The sequence below is a fragment of the Tinamus guttatus genome, unplaced genomic scaffold (assembly GCF_059628265.1).
Source record: "Tinamus guttatus ecotype Peru unplaced genomic scaffold, ASM5962826v1 Tinamus_guttatus_pri_ptg000194l, whole genome shotgun sequence".
NCBI lineage: Eukaryota > Metazoa > Chordata > Aves > Tinamiformes > Tinamidae > Tinamus > Tinamus guttatus.
Genome location: NW_028288728.1, coordinates 683,168 through 701,281, shown reverse-complemented (window position 1 = coordinate 701,281; position 18,114 = coordinate 683,168). Strand labels below are relative to the sequence as shown.

The 18,114-nt window shown below is 65.3% G+C and overlaps 1 protein-coding gene across 2 annotated transcripts; it reads right to left on the bottom strand.

Annotated features, from left to right (window-relative positions):
- Window positions 1–5,635: 5,635 nt before the first annotated feature.
- Window positions 5,636–17,763, bottom strand: HM13 (histocompatibility minor 13). 2 transcript variants are annotated; one of them, XM_088523563.1, is made up of 13 exons: window positions 17,542–17,763; window positions 16,792–16,890; window positions 15,081–15,163; window positions 14,612–14,700; window positions 13,809–13,894; window positions 13,576–13,701; window positions 11,220–11,277; window positions 10,602–10,685; window positions 10,214–10,250; window positions 9,172–9,274; window positions 7,988–8,073; window positions 6,263–6,447; window positions 5,690–5,749 (listed from the first exon to the last, which is right to left on the bottom strand). In XM_088523563.1, the coding sequence occupies exons 1-12, from the start codon at window positions 17,695–17,697 to the stop codon at window positions 6,297–6,299; spliced, it is 1,158 nt and encodes a 385-aa protein (XP_088379689.1). In that variant the 5' UTR covers window positions 17,698–17,763; the 3' UTR covers window positions 5,690–5,749; window positions 6,263–6,296. The 2 variants fall into 2 exon arrangements, with proteins under 2 accessions (XP_088379691.1, XP_088379689.1); XM_088523565.1 differs by lacking the exon at window positions 6,263–6,447 and having other exon boundaries at window positions 5,636–5,749; window positions 17,542–17,761.
- Window positions 17,764–18,114: the final 351 nt, after the last annotated feature.

The following is an 18,114-nucleotide window of genomic DNA, read 5'->3' as shown; positions in this document are numbered from 1 at the left end:
CGCCGCGCCTTTTATGGAGCACCGTGCCGGGGGCGGGGCCAAGCGGCCGCGTCGCAGCCAATAGCGAGGCCGAGGGGGCGTGGCCGACCCGTCCGCCCCATTCAAACAGGCTGGAGGGGGCGGTGTTAAAGGGACAGTGTCCCTACCCCGGGGCGGGGCGCGATGCCGCACGGGGAGGGGCGCGAGATGGAGCGGGGGCAGGGGGAGCCGGGACGCGAAGACCCCGGCATTCTCCGGGCAGGGGGAGGTTGCACCTTTCCCGCCACGGGCCGTAAGTTGCACGGAGCCACCCCTCGTTACCGGGGCTGAGGGACAACATAACGCGCGGCTGTGAGCGCATGAGAGCCGCCGAGACCCGCTTCAAGCTGCCCTCGGAGCCCTGCACCCCCCGGGCTCCCCTTCAGCCCTCCTGCACCCGCTGGGTGCAGTACCCGGGCCCGTAGCCCAACTCGCCCCACTGCAGCACCTCAGGCTTCTTGCAGCCCCCAGCTCCCTGCACCCATGTCCCGCTGCATGGTCCGGCCTTGCACCCACAGCTCCCTGCAGCCCAGAACCACTCCAGCACCTGGACTTGCACCCACGGGTCCTGCACCCCCAACAGCAGCCCCCTCCGATCTGCTGCATCCCCCAGGGCGCTGTACCCGGTGACCCCCCGCACTCCAGCCCCTGCACGCTCGGCACCCCGCGCCCCTGATGTGCTGCATCTCCCAGGACCCTGTATCCCGCCTCCCGCGCCCCCAGCCCCCTGCTCTCCACAGCCCCCAGCCCCGGGGTCCCCCGCAGCCCCAGCCCCCCCCGTGCCTGCACCCCGCCCTCGCCCCAGTGTCCCCGCGGCCCCCCCGCCGGCCCAGACCGCTAGACGCCAGGGCCGTGACGTCACCCATTCATAAAACCCCGCGCGCTGTCAGCGCGGCGCCGCGCGGGCGGTGTCCATGGCGACGGGGGCGGGGCCGCCGCCGGCACCGGCGGGGGGGCCCCCAGCGCCCGGGCCCCTCCACCCCCCCGTGGCCGCCACCGGGCTCCGCGCGCCCACCGGCTGCTGGGGGGGCTCGGGGTGCCGGGCGGCCCCCCCGGCCCGCGCTCGTGCGGCCACTGCAGAGATGGAGCCGGGGGGGGTCTGTGCCCACCCCCCCCATAGCCCTGCGTGGGCACTCTGTACCCATGACCGTTCCGCATCCTCGACCGTGCCCATCTCCGGGCGCCTCCTCGTCCCATAAAGGGATACAAGGCAAGCGAAGTGCCCAGCCACCCCATTTGCCATGTCCCCAGCAAGGGAACCTTGTGGGGGGCGGCTGTGGCCCAGGGGACAGTGAGGGGACAGCACGCAGCTCACCGGGACAGGGACAGCAGGAGGCCGGGCTGCTTGAGACACCGCGCAGGAACGCAGCAGAGAGCCGGGCCCTGCCCCAAGGGCTTCCGATCCAGGTGTTAATTAGCAGCAAGAATGATTCCCTTATCCCGCACCTGGAGGAAGCTCATCCAGCCCCATGGGGAGACAAGAACAGTGGCCCCACGGTGGGGGGTGGCGGTCCCCGACTTGCAGCTGAGGCCACCCCAGTCCCGCAGGCTCCACACTCACTGCGGGGGCTCCGATGCTGCAGGGCCCGCAGGGCTCCTGGGGCTCCACAACGGCCCAAGCAGGAGCCTGGCTGCCTGGCCTGGCATTTTCAGCCCTTTCCAAAGCAGCCCCCACCTCCGCTAGCCCCAAACAGCAGGAAACAGCGCGACAGCAAGTGAAAAATATCCAGCATTGGGCCCCTCTGCTCACTGCGCTCACAGATGGACACACAGGAGCGGGCACACAGACATGCGCACACACCAGGGCACACGCACAGACACGTGCACAGCCCCATGGGTGCACGTACTGCTGCTGCGCATGCACAGCCCCACACACATGCAGGGGCACCCGTGTGCATGCACACGCGTGTGCGGAGCAGCCCCCTCCCCTCCTATGCCTGCGGTGGCCACGGCCCGTCTGCGCTGCAGCTTTGGTGGCAGTGGCAGGAAGCAGCGATGGCCTCTGCACAAACAAAGCCGGTGCAGGGCCGGGCGCAGACTGGGCGGCTCCAGCCCGCACTGCAGCCCCTCGGCTCGATGGGGACATGGGGAAGGGGCTGTGGCCACACTCGCTGCTGCTGCAGCGGGGTCCCAGCACAGGGTGCACAACCCGGCTTGTGTAACCTCCTCAAGGTGGGCTCTGCACCTTGCGGGAAGCCACAGCCCCGTCCTGCATCTCTGCATCCCTCTGACCCTCTTCCCTGCACCTCTCCATTCCTGGCTTCCTCCATCCTTCTCTCCCTGCATCCCTTCCTCTCTCCTTCCGTGCCTCCTTTCCTTCATCCCTGTGTCCATCTGCCCCTTGTCTCCACGCATCTGCCTGTATCCCTCCATCCCTGCATCCCTCCATCCATCTGTCCCTGCATCCCTTCATCCCTCCATCCTTCTGTCCCCGCATCCCTGCATCCATCTGTGCCTCTGTCCCCGCATCCCTCCCTCCCTCCACGCGCCCTCCGCGCCGGCGGTTCCCAGGGTGGCCCCAGTGCTGGGGTCGCCCCCTGCATTCAGGGCTCCGCGGAGAGCCTGGTGCCGGCGCGGTTCCCACCGCGGCTATCAAAGGCGCTAATTAGCCCCCATCTGGCGGCGCGGCCCCCGCGCGGGGCGGCGCGCGGGGACATTGTGCGCAGGAATGCCTTTCAGCGCCGCCGCCGCAGCTGCGCCGCCAACAATGCGCTGCCGCCGGCCCCGCCGCCCCCGGCCGCTCGGCGCGAATTAGCCAGATGTCAAAGCTCGGGGCCCCGGGGCCAAGGGGTCGAGGTGGCCCCTGGGCCGGCGGCCGCCCCGGCGTGCGGCACTGAGCGGCTCCCACGCGGCCGCATCACCCCAAGCCCGTGCGGGTGCCGCCAGGGAGGGCGGCCAAGCTGGGGACACCAGGGTGGCCGAGTGCCACTGCCACCCCTCGTGCCGGCGAGACCTGCGAGGCCGGAGCGGGAAGGCAGCGCACGGCCGCGTCGGCCGTGGGACGGACGGCTTCATTTCCATGTCAATTCTGGGAACGGGGCGCGCGGCGCGGGAGCACCGGCCCTGGCCATATGGTGCTCCCTGGGGCTCGGCCGCCAGCCCGGCAGCTCCCGGCTGCTTTGTGCAGCACCGAGGTTGCCCCGGCGCCCAGGCCAGGCACCCCCAGCTACCCCTGCGCCCCATGCGCCACTGCTGCACACGGGACCCGGCTCATCCGCTCCCGCGCGTGAGCAACGCTGCAGATGTGACCCGAGGCCGGTGGCTCCTGTGGCGCAGCTGGAGCCGGGACGGGGCCGGAGAGCCCTGGCGCCTTCCCCTCCCTCCTCCCGCTTTCCCGTCCCGCGGCTCCATCCGCTGCAGCCCAGACCGGCTGGAGCCGCGCGGCCCTTCCTGGGATTTATTCCAGCTTCCTGCCCCTCCTCGCCAGCACTCGCGGGCTGGGGCCGCTCCGGCTGCTTCCTCTCCGTGCTCGCTGCATGCGCCACGCGGGCCGGCGCCACCAGCAGCCTGTCCTGCTGTCCCTGGCATTCCCGAAGCCCTCAGGGGCTGCGGCGCAGGAGGGGATGCCCGGGGGCTCCATGGGGGTTCCCGTCGGAGCCTTCAAGCTTCCTCGGCCAGGGGGACCCTGTGGCGAGGGGGAAGGTCCGCGCGGAGCCGGGCACAGCGAGGGGGTGGCGGTGGCCTAGGGGCGGCCGCGCTGGAGCCGGGGAGCGCGCGGCCCTCGCGGCTCCTCACGGGGCGGCCGCGCTTCCTTCCTGCCGCCCTGCCCTGGCCCTGCTTATCGCAACGGGCAGGGCCGCGGCGCCCGCGGCACCGGTGACCCCGCTCTGCCCTCCCGCAGCTTCCTGCTCCCTGTGACCGGGACAAGAGCCCTCGGAGGGCGCCTGGCCCACTGCAACGAGCCCCTCGCTGGCCCCGCAGCCCCGCGCTCTGCGGCAGCACTGAGTGTGCAGCACTGAGCGTGCAGTGCTGAGCATACAGCGCCAAGTGTAGCATGCAGCATTGAGTGTGCAGCACTGAGCATGTGGTGCCAAGTGTGCAGCGCTGTGTGCAACACTGAGCATGCAGAGCCAAGCGTGCCGCACCAAGCATGCAGTGCTGAGCATGCAGCGCCAAGTGGGCAACACTGAGCATGCAGCACTGAGCATGCAGTGCTGAGCATGCAGCACCAAGTGCAGCGTGCAGCACTGAGTGTGCGGTGCGGAGTGGAGCATGCAGTGCTGAGCATGCAGTGCTGCACATAGCGTGCAGCGCCGTGTGTGCAGCACCAAGCGTGCAGCGAGGCCGCAGGAGCAGGGGGCGAAGAGCGGAGCCGGCGCTGGCAGGACCCGAGCCTGGTGCCGGGGGGCTCCCGGGACACAGTGAGCAGTGAAGGAGCTTCCCTGCAGCCAGACAGGTTGGGGACACCCCAGCCGCCGTCCGCTGCGGCACTGGGGACACGTGGGGACCCCCGGCATCCCCTCTGCTCCACGCAGAGAGGACAGCGGCCCCAGCCCCATCCCCAAGCCGGGCACCTCCTCAGGCCATGTGCTGGGAAGAGCCCTGCACGAGGGGACACATCCGAGCGCTCCCTGGACACGCAGGACGTGAGGCCGCTGCCCCCAGGTCCCGGAGCGCCGGAGCCGGCAGGGAAGGGGCAGCCGCATCCCGGCTGTGCCCGGTGCCCGCGCTGCGGCCAGCGTCATTTTCCATGGGACACTGGTGGAATCACATCTGGAGTCTAGACTCAGCGACTCGGTGGGCCGGGCCTGGCCGCCGTGCCGTGCCCAAGCCCCGCTGCACTCTGTTTGCTTAGCTGGAGGTATTTAATTGGAATTAAAGTGGCCCCTCTTGTTTTTGCGGACAGGGCTGCTGGAAAAGGAGCTGCAAGTCATAGAAAACATCTGTAGGAGCCTGCGAAGGGTCATTAGATGGCAGGACGCGAGGCGCCACTTTTAGTGCTCGCAGCCGGCGCGGGGAATAATGGCTCAATGCGGCTTTTGTGGAGGCGCTGCCAAGCCAGCAAACACGCTGTTTATTCTGGCAGTGGCAGCGCCGCGGAGATGGGGCTCCCTGTGCCTGCGCAGCGGGATGGGCAGGGACAGTGGGACACAGGGACAGCGGGACCTGCCCCGTGTTGCGGCGGCCGCAGCCCCAGGCCCTCCCTGTCCTCCCAGCCCGGCAGCAGGCACAGGACGGGGGCAGCACGGATGCCGGGAGAGGCATGAGGGCATCAAATGATGCCGATCCCAAGGAAAGAGGCAGGCACTGCGTGGGGAACACGGAACAGCGCGGGCGCTGGCAACGGCCCAGCAGGAAGAGCAGCTCTGCGCACCGCGAGGTCCCCGCTCCAGCCCGGAGGGACCTGGAGAGACGGCGGAGAGCAGCGGAGCCGGAGGGATCGCAGGGAGCCAGGGCAGCCCCGCTGCCCTCCTGCTGCCGCCGGGGCCAGCCCGAGCAACCCCCTTCCTTTGAGATGGTTTAATATGAGAGAAAGCAGATGCACGATACAAAATTTAAAAAGGGGCCTGCGGTTTGCCCCCCTCCCGCTCGGTGCCCACGGAGGAGACAATAAAATAAAGGGGAGCGTGGCGGGGCGGCCGCCCGCCCCGGACACACACACACACACACACACAACACGAGGCTCTTGCGCGGTCGCTGCGGCCAAGGTCACTTCTCCTTCTTGTCGCCGGCTGTCGTCTCTTCTCTGGAGGCTCCCGGCACCTCCTTGGGCGGGGAGGTCTCCTCGTAGCTGGGGACAGAGCACAGCGGGGTCAGGGGGGCCGGCCCTTGCGGGCACAGCCCCAAGGGCTGGGCGCTCCCGGGGATCCGGCTGGGCTCTCCATAGGCCCCTGGAGCACAGGGATGCCCACGGGACAGTGCCCATTCCCCCAGCGCAGACCCCGCTGGGTGCTCAACGCCAGGGCTGGAGCCCGCGGCCCTGGCACAGCAGCCCCTGCCAAGGCCCCGGGACAGGGCACTCGTCCAGGCTGCTTCTGCACTTTGGATCCACTTTTTGGCGCCGATACAAGCGGGATATCCTGGATAACAGGCTGCTTCCCCCTGCTGCAAGTGGTGCCCGGAGCAATGGGAGCCACAGAGCCCCACAAAGGCCAGCAAAAGATACAGAGGAAAGACAGAAACAGGGCCAGGCAGGACTCCAAGGACAGAGCTGTCACCTACTGTCCCCTTTGCCAGCTCAGGGCAACAAGGTGGCACCTCCTGCCCTTGCGTGGGGCAGGGGAGAGCTGGACGGAGCCCCTACCTGGCCAGGGCGACAGGCAGAAAGGGCCCGGGGGCTACAGGGCACTGGGGCTTTGCTGGCGGCGGCGGCGGGGACACGACAGCTTCTGCTGCATGGAGTCAGCGAGGCTGGCGGGCGAGCCGGACACCGTGGGGAAGTGCGTGAGGCGCGGAGTGTGCGGCAGGATTTCAGCAGAGGACTCATAGCTGCAGGAGAGACAGGAAGCAGGAGAGGGGGAGAACAGGACGGAAGGGAAAGAGAGAGAAAGACAGAAAAAGAAGAGCAGAGTGTGCAGGAATCCCAGGGCCCTGCCCGGCCAGGCAGCCTCCCTCCTCCTGGGGCCCTGGCATGGCCAGCGCGGGCTGGGTGGCCCTGGGGGCTGCTGGCCGAGTCCTCCCTGTGCACAGGGGCAGGGGACGGAGCCGCACGGAGCGTGGGGCCGGTCCTGCCGCCCCGGGCGGTGCCGGGGGCAGAGCAGGTTCCCCCTCGTGGCAGCGCCAGGCTCGGAGCGGAGGGAGCGCCAAGGTTCCCGCCTGCCCGGGGAGGCTGCGTCCCTGCTCCAGCCCTCCCGCCGCGCGCGGAGCAGCCGGGCCATCAGAGCGAGGCACCTGGCGCATTCCTGCGGGGGGAGGCCCTCGGCCTCCAGACACGAGTCCCGGCGCATCCCGTTTCCTCCACCTGAGACTGGAGCAGCTCCCGGGGGGACCCGGTCCCGGGGACCTCCCGAGGTCGCCCCCGCGCTCGCAGCACCCCCGGGGTTGCTATGTCAGGCTCAGCCGAGGGGAGCAAGGAGGGCTCTGCTGCTAGGGCAGGCGGCGCTCGGGGCTTTGTCGGGGCATTATCCCTGCATCCTGCCTGGAGCATCCACGGGCTGCCGCTGCGACTCCTGGGCGCACGTGGCGAGCGGCCCCGCGCTCCAGGTGTGCAGGAAGGCTGAGCCCAGGACACCCGGCGCCTGCAGCGGCGCTCGGCAGCAGCTAGCATCAAAGAGGGGCAGGTACCGAGGGCTGGGAACGTGCGGCCCCGTGTCCCGGGAAGGGAGGGCCGCCTGCATCCCGGATCCGCGGCACACGGCCGCGGGAGCCCACGCGCTGCGGCTGCTGCTGTCCCTCGGACCACCCCACTGGCCCCAGGCACCCGGCACACACGTGCCCCCGCTCGGCGCCAGGGCGGGAAGCGCTGCTCTATTCTGGGACAGATGCTCCTTCCTTCCTCTCGAGCCCTCCTCACACAAACACCGCACGGGGCCCCGGCGGCTCCGCACGCGGCTCAGGGCCAGTGCCCGGCCACGCTGGGCACAGCTGGACCCCCCGTGCCGCCCCCGCGGCGGCAGGGAACGCTGCTCCAAACAAGGCTCCTTTTCCCAAGCAGGGATGTGCTCCAACCAGCCCCAGTTGCTCTCACAGCTGCATCCAATTCCATTCGCCCCCACCCGCGGGCCTGGGACACCGTGACCAAGTATCTCCGCACCAGGTGCGCGGTCCCACCCTGCCCTGGCTGCCAGCTCATGGCAAGAGCTTGTCACCGGGGCGTAAAACAAGCCCAGATGCTGCTGCCTGTTGGTGCCGCACCGAGGCTCCCACACAATGACGAGGAGGGGCAGGGCCAGCGTGCACGAACAGCCCCGCTGCCTGCGCCCACGCGGAGGAGCCCGGCCCTCCAGCTGTGCCCGGCCGTGGGAACATCTGCACGCCCCGTGCGCGCAGCGCCGCAGGCGACGCGGCCCCGCGTGCAGCTGCCGCTCACCTGAACATTTCGGTTACTTCTCCCTTCGCCAAGGCCACGAGGAGGGGGAATCCAATGCACGCGGGGACCAGGTAGAGCAGGGCCGGCTGTGGGGAAGAGGAACGAGAGGTGAATTGAACCACGAGATGGCTCTCGGAAGGGCGCCGGGCCCAGGCCCCTCCGCGCTTGTGCCACACGGGGGTCAGCGCTCAGAGCCGAGTCACCGGCTGTCCCTGCACAGGACAGCGCCGCGCCGAGGGGCCAGCACCCAGGGCCAGGGCTGGCACTGCCCACAGACAGGGATGCAAACAGGGTGGCCGGCTTCAGGTGCAGGAGGTGCCACCAACTCAGCAGGCTCTTTGTGAGAGCCGGGAAATGTTCACCCAGGAAGATGGGAGCGTTGGGCTACACAGGGCACAGATGGTCCCACAGGCTGCGCCCCAGGGAATACAACAGAAAGAACTGCCACTCTGGAGAACTTAATGTTATTTAAAATGAGAGCGAATGCAGAACGGTGCCTTCTGTGCCTACTCTGTCGCCTCAGATAACCTTGATGGCTTGAGACGCTCTATAGTGTCAAACTGTACTAGAAAATGGTGCAGGGAGCAATAATGCAGAATCCTTGTACTTATTCCTATGTCAGTGAGCAGGTAAATAAAATTTAGAACATGTAAATAAAGTGGCAAATGCTAGACATAACTTTGAGTGTTTAGTTACCAAAGTCTTTGTAATAGCAGTAGCACAAGACAGCAGCAAGAGCGAGGGCTGCTGTGCCCACCCGCCACGTCAGCGCCCTGCTAGACCTCCCTGGCTGGGGGTTACAGGGCCGACAGGCTGCCTGGGGGCTGCACTTGCCCCGTCCAGTACTCCAGAGCAGGCCAGAAATGCACCGAGGGCTCCCACAGGGACCAGTAACAGCACCCACAGCACAGGCACGCTGAGAGCCCCGTCCTGCACCAAGGATGGCCCCTCCAGGGCAGTTCTGGTAGAGAACTTCTGGGAATGCAGCTGCCTGAAGCAGTCTCCCCAAATGGGACTGCCCCAGACACACACTGAGCAGAGCATTGGGCAGGGGACAGGTCTGTGCAGTGGGAAAGTAAAGGCAAGAGAAAGAACATTGCTTTTCCCTAGCACTGTGCTGGGCCCTGTGGCCAGGCTGGCTTTTCCTCCACGCGGGGAGGCCTGCGGGGTGCACCTGAGCTTACCTGGGCATGCTTGAAGATGTGCATGATGAAAATGGTCAGGCCAAGCCCGAAGATGTAGGCCACAAAGCTGGTGTAGAAATACGTGTGCGTGTTCTTCTTTAAGCTGCACAGAAAGGGGGCAGAGTCACCTCCAGCCCAGGCCCTGCAAGGCCAGCAGCCCAAATCCCTGTGTGGAGAGGAGCCAGCCCAGCTCCGGGGGCGGATGTCACGCTGTGCCTGGCACAGTGGGCAGCACAGAGACCCCAGCGCGGCACCCGGCCCCACAGCAGCAGCGCCGAGGGGCAGATGGGCAGTGGGAGAGGCCGGGTCGTGCTGCTGGACGGCTACATGCAGGTGGGAAGCAGAACAGGGAGCCGGCGAGGGGGGCTCCCCTGTGCAGGCTGCCTTTCCCCGGCAGCCCGCTCGGCACGTGCTGTTGGCCTGCAGCAAGCCCAAGGGAGCTGCGATTCCCAGCAGGTGCAGCAGGGCTGTGGGTGGAAACACCTGGGAGAGCTGGCACGGACGGAGGGTCTGCGCAGGCGGCCGCGCCGGCGCAGCGGGGCCCATTCCCAGGCTGCGCCAGGCGCCTTCGGTGTGGGGCAACTGCAGAGAGCTGCGCCCTGGCCGCGTAGGAAGGGGCCGCCTTTGCCAGCGCTGCCAGGCCCCGATCTGCGTCCACAGCAGCAGCGCTTCCCGTGCCCAGCTCCTTCCCTCGCCCACGGGCCCTGGTCTCCCTCCTCTCCGGAGTCCAAGCTGGCCAGGCCTCATGCAGCTGCTGTCCTGGGCTCCACTGCTGATTCCTGCCTGTGCCGGCTGCTCCCCAACGTGGACAGGCCACCCTCAGCACTCAGGACCTGCCCACAAAGCCGCCCTGCTCCTGCCCTGGCCATTCCTGCTCTTCCCAGGGCTCCATCCCTGCGCTCCAGTAGCGCCCCCAGTCCCCGTGTCGAGCCCCAGGTGACAGCACACAACTCTGCTTCCCGCTCCTTTTCCTCTACGAAGGACAGCTCAAATACGCTGCAACATCCAGCCAGTTACAGACCCTTCCCTGCCACCTGCTCACCTGATGTCGAAGCGCAACAGCAAGGCGATGAAAATCCCTGTGGGGAGAAGGACACAGTGAGAGCTGGAGATGGGGCAGAGCAGGGTGAGGAAATGGAACAGGGAGAGCTGGAGACGGGGCAGAGCAGGGCCAAGGCAGCAGCCGGAGCCGGTGACTCCCTGCGCTCCGCGTGGCCGTGCCTGGGCTCACAGTGCCCTCTCGCGGCACGTGGCACCGTGAGCAGCCAGCCCCGGCACCCGGCCCTGCGCGGTGCCGAGAACCAGCACCGGGAGGCCCACAGGGCCCTGAGGCAGAGCAGGGCAACCAGGGCACTCCAAGCCACCCACCCAGCTCCCCACAGCCGCGCCAGGCTGGTGACCCCGCACGGGATCCCCTCGTCCATCCGTACCTGGAATGACAATGTCTCCCAGACCGAGCATGGCAAAGTTGTCGGCCTCGAGACCCTTCTCCAGCAGGTCCTGAGGAAAAACCACTAGGAGGAGCAGAGAGAGGCACACTGAGGGGGAAGGATCCCTGCACAGAGACCTCGGGGCTGGTGACAAGGGATCCAAGCGGGGCCAGGGCCCTCCCGGTGCCCTCGGCCACCCTCTCACCTGCAGCTCCCCTCAGCCTCCCTCCCGGGCCAGCCCTGGGCACCGTGACGGGGAAGGGAGGGATCCCGGCCCTGGCCCACGCTCCCAGCTGCAGCTCCCAGCTCTCAAACGCTGCCTTCCCCACAACAGCCCCAAGTCTCCTCTTGCCTTCAGGGCCGCCCTGGGCAGCCGAGATCCCCATCTCCAGGGCTGCCAACCCAGCGCCCAGGGCAGGGTCAGGCTCGCTGCAGTTTGATGGCACTGTTCAGTGCCTAACAGGTCAGCAGCAAGGGGCCTTCCAACAGCACCTTCCTGCATGAGATCCCACTTCCCGAGCAGAACTCCAGAAGGAGAAGCTGTTGCCAGCAAGGCAGAGGATGCACAGGGCAGAGCGTGCAGGAGAAAGGACAGTCCCCGTGTCCCCATCTACTCACGTTTTATTGGGGCCTCAAACGATTTGGCAACAGTCACCATCACGTTGGTGCCAAAGACCTAGGGGCAAGCAGAGGAGCCCAAGGTGACCCCCGGTGCACAAGGACACACTCAGCTGCAGCCTCATCTCGGCTCCAGAGCAGCCACAGTGGTGGGAAGCAGCCAAAGAGCCACAAAACTCTGCACAAGATGCTGCCCACCAGCAAAATGCCAAGGGCTGGAGCCCATCTCCCAGGGAACAGGGGACAAGACAGCACTCAAGGAGGTGAATACACCAAGGCTGTCCTGTTTTTGGAGCAGCACCTGGGATGTTGCTCACTTCACACAAGTTGCGCTGACCACTACCCCGTCCTTCCCCAACATGAAACACCCAGGTCACACACAGGGGACAGCAGCACCGAGGGCATTTTGTTCAGTCCCGATTAGCCAGCTCGGTGCAAAGTCTGAGCAACAAGCGGGACGTTATCCAAGGAGAGGAGACCTTGGCTGAGAGCACCCGGCCAACGCCAGGCTGCTGTTGCCAGCAAGCTTCCAACAGGGACTGTAGCAACTGTTGCATCAATTGCGTTTTGCTCCGACGTCATTTATTTGTATTGCACTACCAGCTTTAAATATCGGCATCTTTTGTGGGATGGACTGTAGACATCTAGGTCAATTACCTTGATTTCTACTCCCTTTCATCTACAAACCTCCAGGCTTGACTATGCCAGCAGCAGGAAAATGAACCAAGTGCTGCTTAGTGCCTCCAAGCAGGATCCAAGAGCTGGAGGTCAAAAGATGACTGAAAGCAGGAAACGGACATTGGAATAACTGCAAGGTGCTGCAAGGTCTGGCCTTGCCAGGCTCATCCAAGTGCAGAGGATGCAGCAACTGCTGCAGAGTGCTAGGACTTTAAACCAGGACCAGGGAAACACTGCAAAGCACCATAAAAAAAAAAACACGCCAACACCATGCAGGGCTCAGGGTCATTGGTTCACTGCATCTCTCTGCTCCTTTCCTGAAATCCTCCTGGGATCTCACTGGGAGCAAATCCATGTTAAGGTCCAAGTGATCTGTCCCTGCACAGGGCAGCTGTAGGAGGAGCTGTCTGCACACCAGGAATGCCTGTGGGCACAGCCGAGGAGGACGGAGCTCCACCACTGCTCTCTGCTGGAGAGGCCTGGCTTGGCTGCTGAGGCCAGCGGCAGAGGTTGCGCTGCTGTTATCCCCAAAACACTGTTAAAAAGTTCTCCTTAATGAGACACACGTGGCCCGTACGGTCCCCAGCTTCCCCAGCGCCCCTCTGCGCTGGGCAGGCGCAGCAGGGACAGCAGTGACAGCCTAGACCACCCAGTGCTCGTGCAGGAGGCTGAACCCCCTCGAGCGGCGAGCGCCGGTCTGACACCCAGACACACAAATCCAATCACTGGGACTCTCGATAAGCCTCCGAGACCCTGGGTCGCACCAGCTGGGGGCAAAATAACACACAGAAGCCAAGCTCCAAGAGGCAAGAATTACTCAGGCAGCTGCACAGCTGCTGGACAGACCTCAAGGTATGCAAGGCTTTAAGGCATCCTGAAACAGAAAGATCCAGAATGCGGAGTGAAACAGAAAAGACCGAGGAATCCAGATATTACACAGGACTGAGGAGGGAGGGAGATCCAGTGCCACTGCAGGGAGAAATGGAAAAGCTTAAAATGAAGACAGCAGAGCACTGTGCAGAGCGCTGAAGGAAGGGCTGGAGGAATTCCAGGATCCGACGTGCGCACAGCGGAGCAGGAGAGCAGCAGCAAAGCTGGCAGGTGGCAGAGCGGAGGCCCAGCCCGCAGGAGAGGGACCAGCAGAACCCGGCAGCGCTTCGTGGGCGCGGGAAGGACAAAGTCACAGGCATAGGGTCACTTAACAAGGAGCTTCGCTGCGAGCTGGCAACTCTGCCAAAACGCGGAGACTCGACGTTCCAGCTGATCAGAGGTGGCCACGTATGAGCCTACCTGTTCCACAGCTGCATCGCTGTCGCCAAACGGACCTAATGATCTGCTGGCAGAGCCAGGCGCTGAGCAGATCTTGCACAGGAAACAGGTCAAAGCTATTATGCTGAACACCTACAGAGCCTGTGACAGCAGGACTACCTGAGGAGATGCTTTCCAGCCCTGAACTCTCCAGTTCGGTCAGAAATTAAAATACACATTTGCTGAGCTGAGTTTTGCCAGCGTTCAATTCTGCCATCGCACCCACCATACCCCTTCGGGCTGAGAAAGGGGCAACACTGGGTGCCAACACATGTGTAGGCAGCGCGTGACTCCCAAACAGGGGGGACACCCGCACACGCCTCCCCAAATGCTGCAACCCCCTCCTCCCCCAAGGAACGTCCCCATTTACCCAGAAGACGTCATAGATGAAGAGGCCCCCAAGCAGGATGCAGCCAGTGCTGACGTTGTTCAAGTGCAGCAGCTCCACCCCGTTGAGGGAAAACGCCAGGCCAAAGAGGTTGTTGGCAATCCAGTGCTGCGGAGGACACGGAGAGCACAGCTGGACGCAGCTGCCCTGAGGGCAAAGGCTCCAAGGAGGGTCTCACCCAGGCCCCGGCCTCGCTGCCACGCCGCTGCTCTTACCTTTCTCAGCAGGTACCAGACCCCAACGACGCTGCTCATGGCCAGGCACACGAGGTCCTTGGTGTCAAACTCGTAATTCACTATTTCTGCAATACAAGAGAGAAGAGTCATCTGGGCTGGCCTGGGCAGCCTCCCTGCCCACGCAGGGCAGCCACGCGTGCGGGTGCCAGCAGGGCAGCAGCAGAGTCACCAGGTTCATGGCCCGGGCGAGGGTTCTGCCCACGCAAATGGCCATGCCCACAGTGACCGCACGTGAGCTCAGCGCGCAAGCATGCGGCTCGCGTCCCCTGCCAGGCTCTGCCACGCAGAAAGCACCCATGATCCTTCTGCCACTAAGGAAATCGGACACAGACACTGTCTTATGGTGGGGAGGGGACAGTTCTTCTCCCCCTTTCTCTACTCCGTTATGTCCTGCTTGTACTACTAGGAGAAACAGCCCCTTCCATTAAAGCTACTGGCCATGTTCCTTACCAGAGGGCAATCACCAGTGCAGAGATTTAAATTAAATTAGTTAAAACAGGAAAAGAAAACAAAACGCATCATTACATTAAAGGTTGCACATTTAGTATTGATCACGGGGCCCATTTTGGGGGCCTACTTCGATTCGAGGGTTTCTCTGCTGGGGGCACACAGCAGTCCCAGCTCTGCATGGACAAACAAAGCTACAGAAGCCCAGGGGGGACTGAGACACAAGCCTTTGAGGAGACTCTTCCAAAGGTTTGAATGCCAAAACAGCAAGCGAGCAAGAAACAGAAAAGGCAGAAAACACAGAGGCCCCTGGAGAGAGCAGTGAGCTCACGTACCTTCCTTGGTCTCCCCGGAGCCCTGGGTGAAGAGAAGCTGGTACTGTTTGTTGGGGAAATTTGCAGGAAAGAATCTGTTCATCATGGGGCTGCAAAAAGAGGTGCAGAGAAGGGCAGTTCTCCGGAAACCCTGGCCACAGGCGGCACCGACCCCAGGCCACCGCCCTTGTCCCCTCGAGGAGGGGGGACCGCCAAGTGCCACCACGTCAGGGACAGGCACAAGGCCCAGAGCTCCTGGGGAGCTCTGGAAACCAGTTTTATTTTTTCAGTTACTGAAACACGGTCTGAGCTTTCAGCACCTCACACCGAGGACCCCACAGCTAAGCCCAGCTGCCCGTTTCAGCCCCCCCAACACAGAGACGAGGCTGCTGAGCGGCTCCCCCCGTGCCACCGAGCGTACAGGACAGGCCACGGTGGCTGCAGCACGAGGTCCCCTCGTCGCAGCGTGGCCGGTGCCTCCGCGCGCTACCTGATGGTGTGCGACAGCGCCAGGATTCCCAGCACGAAGAAGTACATGGAGAGAAGGAGGTTGATGTACTCTTGGGAGAATATCTGTAAGACAAGAGGCGGCAGAGGGGGTTACCAGAGCGCTCCCCCCAGCTCTAGCTGCCAGGAACTGCTTTACGCTGCAGTCAGCGGTCGCTGCGTTACCGTTTTGGGGACAAGAGCTGGAATAACCCAAATTCTTGCACGGCTGCTGTGAAACGCATGGGAAATAGCGATGCGCTTGCAGAACAAGCACAAGGGCCCTGCGAGCTGTTGAGCATCTCCGAGCAGCTGGGGTCAAAAAATAACTGCTGCTGCAGAAAGGAGGACACACGCTCCCCCGTGCCCCTCGCGCAGCGCACGGCTCCCGCGGGATGTCCCCGCAGCGGGGCTGGCGATGCCTCCCGCCGCGCGCTGCCTGCCCTACTTTGCGGGTATTCTTAGCCCTGCTGCCCTCTGCGGCGCTCACCCGGGCCCAGCACCAGCCTCCCGCGATCCCGCACGTGCCAGAGGCACCCGGCGCCGCCTCCGGGCCTTGCCGGCCTCGTGGAAGGAGGCTTGCTGGGATGCTGGTGCCCGCGGCAGGTTGCGGATACTAAAAAGAGGCCCCCGATCACGCAGCAGCTCTAACCGGGTCACACCGCACACGGTGCAGCTTCTCCTGGAGGCTCAGCCAGGAGCGAGAGGCAGGAAAGGTCCCCAGGAGGTGGGCCGGGCTGCAGGGACCGTCTCAGGGGCCACAGGGCCATCCAGCCCGTCCTGCCTCCCGCTGCATCCGTCTGACCGCATGTGACCAACGGCACCTGGGCACCGTCCCCCGAGGACAGGGCAGGGTGCAGGCCTGAGGCCGCCCGTGCGGTGGGGACAGATCTGCCAGGCGAGGTGTGGAGTGGCTCTGCCGAATCGTTCCCGCTGCTGGATCCCTGATCCCTGCTGCTGGGATATCTCTGTCCCTTGGTGAGCAGGGGCGTCTCTTGGGCAGTCCAGGACGGAGGGAGGCTGCTGAGGCCTCCCATCCAACGTAGGATCCTGCCCATGCTGCACTGACAATCCTGCAGCTTTTCCAGGCCCTCCGTGGGCTCCTGGTGCGGGGTACCCAGAGGGGCTTTCAGCCAAGGTACTGATTTCTATACACAGCCTAAAGCACCTGCTGCTCAGATCCCTCCTCTGCGACTCAAACTGCCATTGAACTCCAACACTTCACCCAAACCCATCCCAGTCTGTCCGTAAGCTCCTTTCCGCCTTGCCATCAGCCAGGCCTCCAATGGAGTCGCCTTAGGAGCACGGCAAAGAGCAGAACAAGGGCAGAAGCTTTTGCAGTTCAGGACCCTCCGGCACCCTCTGGTTCCGTCCCAGGCACCGCTGGGCAGCCCGAGGCAACCGGCAGAGCTCGGGACCAACTTGCTTCTCTACAGCTGCCTCCAGGAAACCCACGGGTGCAAGCGGGCCCTGACTTCCAGGATCCAGGTGAGCTCTAACATCCTCCAGACGGGAACACAGCAAATCCAAGTGACACAGGAACGCAGCAAATCCAAGCTGCAGTCTCAAAAGACCATTCCAGCGCTACAGGCCACAACAGAATCACGTCAGCCCCATCCCGGCAGTCCCGGGAGGCAGACGCCGCGGGCTGAGCAGCGGGGAGGGACAGAGCCGCCGTCCCCGTTCCCGCGGCCCTGCCGGCACCGCTCACGTACCTTGAAGAAGAGGTAGAGCCCCAGGAGGGTGCAACTGGCCACGATGGGGAAGCGGGCGGCGTCGCGGCTCGTGATGGTCTCCGGCATCTCGGAAGAGTTCTGTGGGGCCAGGAGGGGAGCTGGGTCAGGACCGGGAGGGCGCGGGCGGCACCGGCGCCACGTGGGGCCCCACAGGGCAGCACGGAGCCTGCGCGGGGCCCTCGCACGTGGGACCAGGGCACGGACAGTGCCCGATGGGAAGGGCCAGCCTGCCCACGTTTGTGCTTCCCAGCCTGCCGCATTTTGCTGCGGTTTTTCTCATGAAGGAGGACAAAACCCGCTCTATGCGTGGGCCGCGTCCCTCCCCGTGCCCAGGGCAGGGCTGTCACCGGCGGCCTCCCCATCCCGCTCTGCACATCCCTCAGCTCCCTCCGACGCCACCGCCGCGACACGGGACATGGGGCCAAGGCCGGGACATAAACACGGGCCTCATTAAGGGCACGGGTGGGAGCCCCGTGGTGGGGAAAGCGGGGAGGGCGCCCGCTGCGCTGCGTTTCGATCCTAACGTCCCAGAACGGGCCCGGCTGCCGGTGCCGCACCAGGGGGACCCTCCGCGGCGGCGGAAGCTCCGGTACCGAGGGCCAAACCGGGGTGGGGGGGATGCCCGATACGGGGGAGCCGCCGTCGCGACGCCCCTCGGCGGGAGGGCAGCGCCGTTCGGGGGGCGGCGGGATGCGGCGCGGCGCCGCCCGCCGCCGGTGCGGCCGTTACCTTGCTCTTGGCGCAGCTGACGGAGCGCAGCGCGCCGAAGAAGATGGGCAGCAGCGCCATGAGCACGAGGCTGCCGTAGGCCAGCGCCATGCCCTCGGCCGTGGCGGGCGCGCGGGCGGCGGCGGCGCTGCCGTTGTGCGCCGCGGCCTCCGCCATAGCTGCCCCGCGCTTCCGCCCGCCGCCCGCGCGCAGGGACACGTCCCCTTACCGGGCGGAAGTGCGTCACGCGTCCCGCGGCGCGCCCCGCCCACCCGCGGCGCGCGCCCCCTAGCAACGCTCCCCGTAGCAACGCGCCCCCCCCCAGCGTTGCTAGGAGACCGCGGCCTGAGCGCCCCGCGCGCCCCTGACACCCCCACCCCCCACCCCGTGCAACCGCCGGGATCCCCCATGGCGCTGGATCCCCGGGATCTGTCCCTAAATCCCTGGGATCTGCCCCCTGGATTCCAGGAATCTGCCCTCTTGGGATTCCACATGGTGCTAGATCCCCAGGATCTGCCCCCTGAATCCTTGGGATCAGGTTCCTTCCTATGTGTCATGGTGATGGATCCCTTGGATCTGCCCCCTGGATCCCTG

What these genes read in the sequence shown, in the direction of transcription:
- HM13 (XM_088523563.1), bottom strand. Translation starts at nt 17,697, where the DNA reads ATGGCGGAGGCCGCGGCGCACAACGGCAGCGCCGCCGCCGCCCGCGCG. An exon ending in CTGTTGCGCTTCGACATCAG is followed by an intron (nt 9,275 to 10,213) that starts GTGAGCAGGTGG and finishes CTTTCTGTGCAG; the next exon opens with CTTAAAGAAGAACACGCACA. An exon ending in GAAGTAACCGAAATGTTCAG is followed by an intron (nt 6,448 to 7,987) that starts GTGAGCGGCAGC and finishes TCTCTCCTGCAG; the next exon opens with CTATGAGTCCTCTGCTGAAA.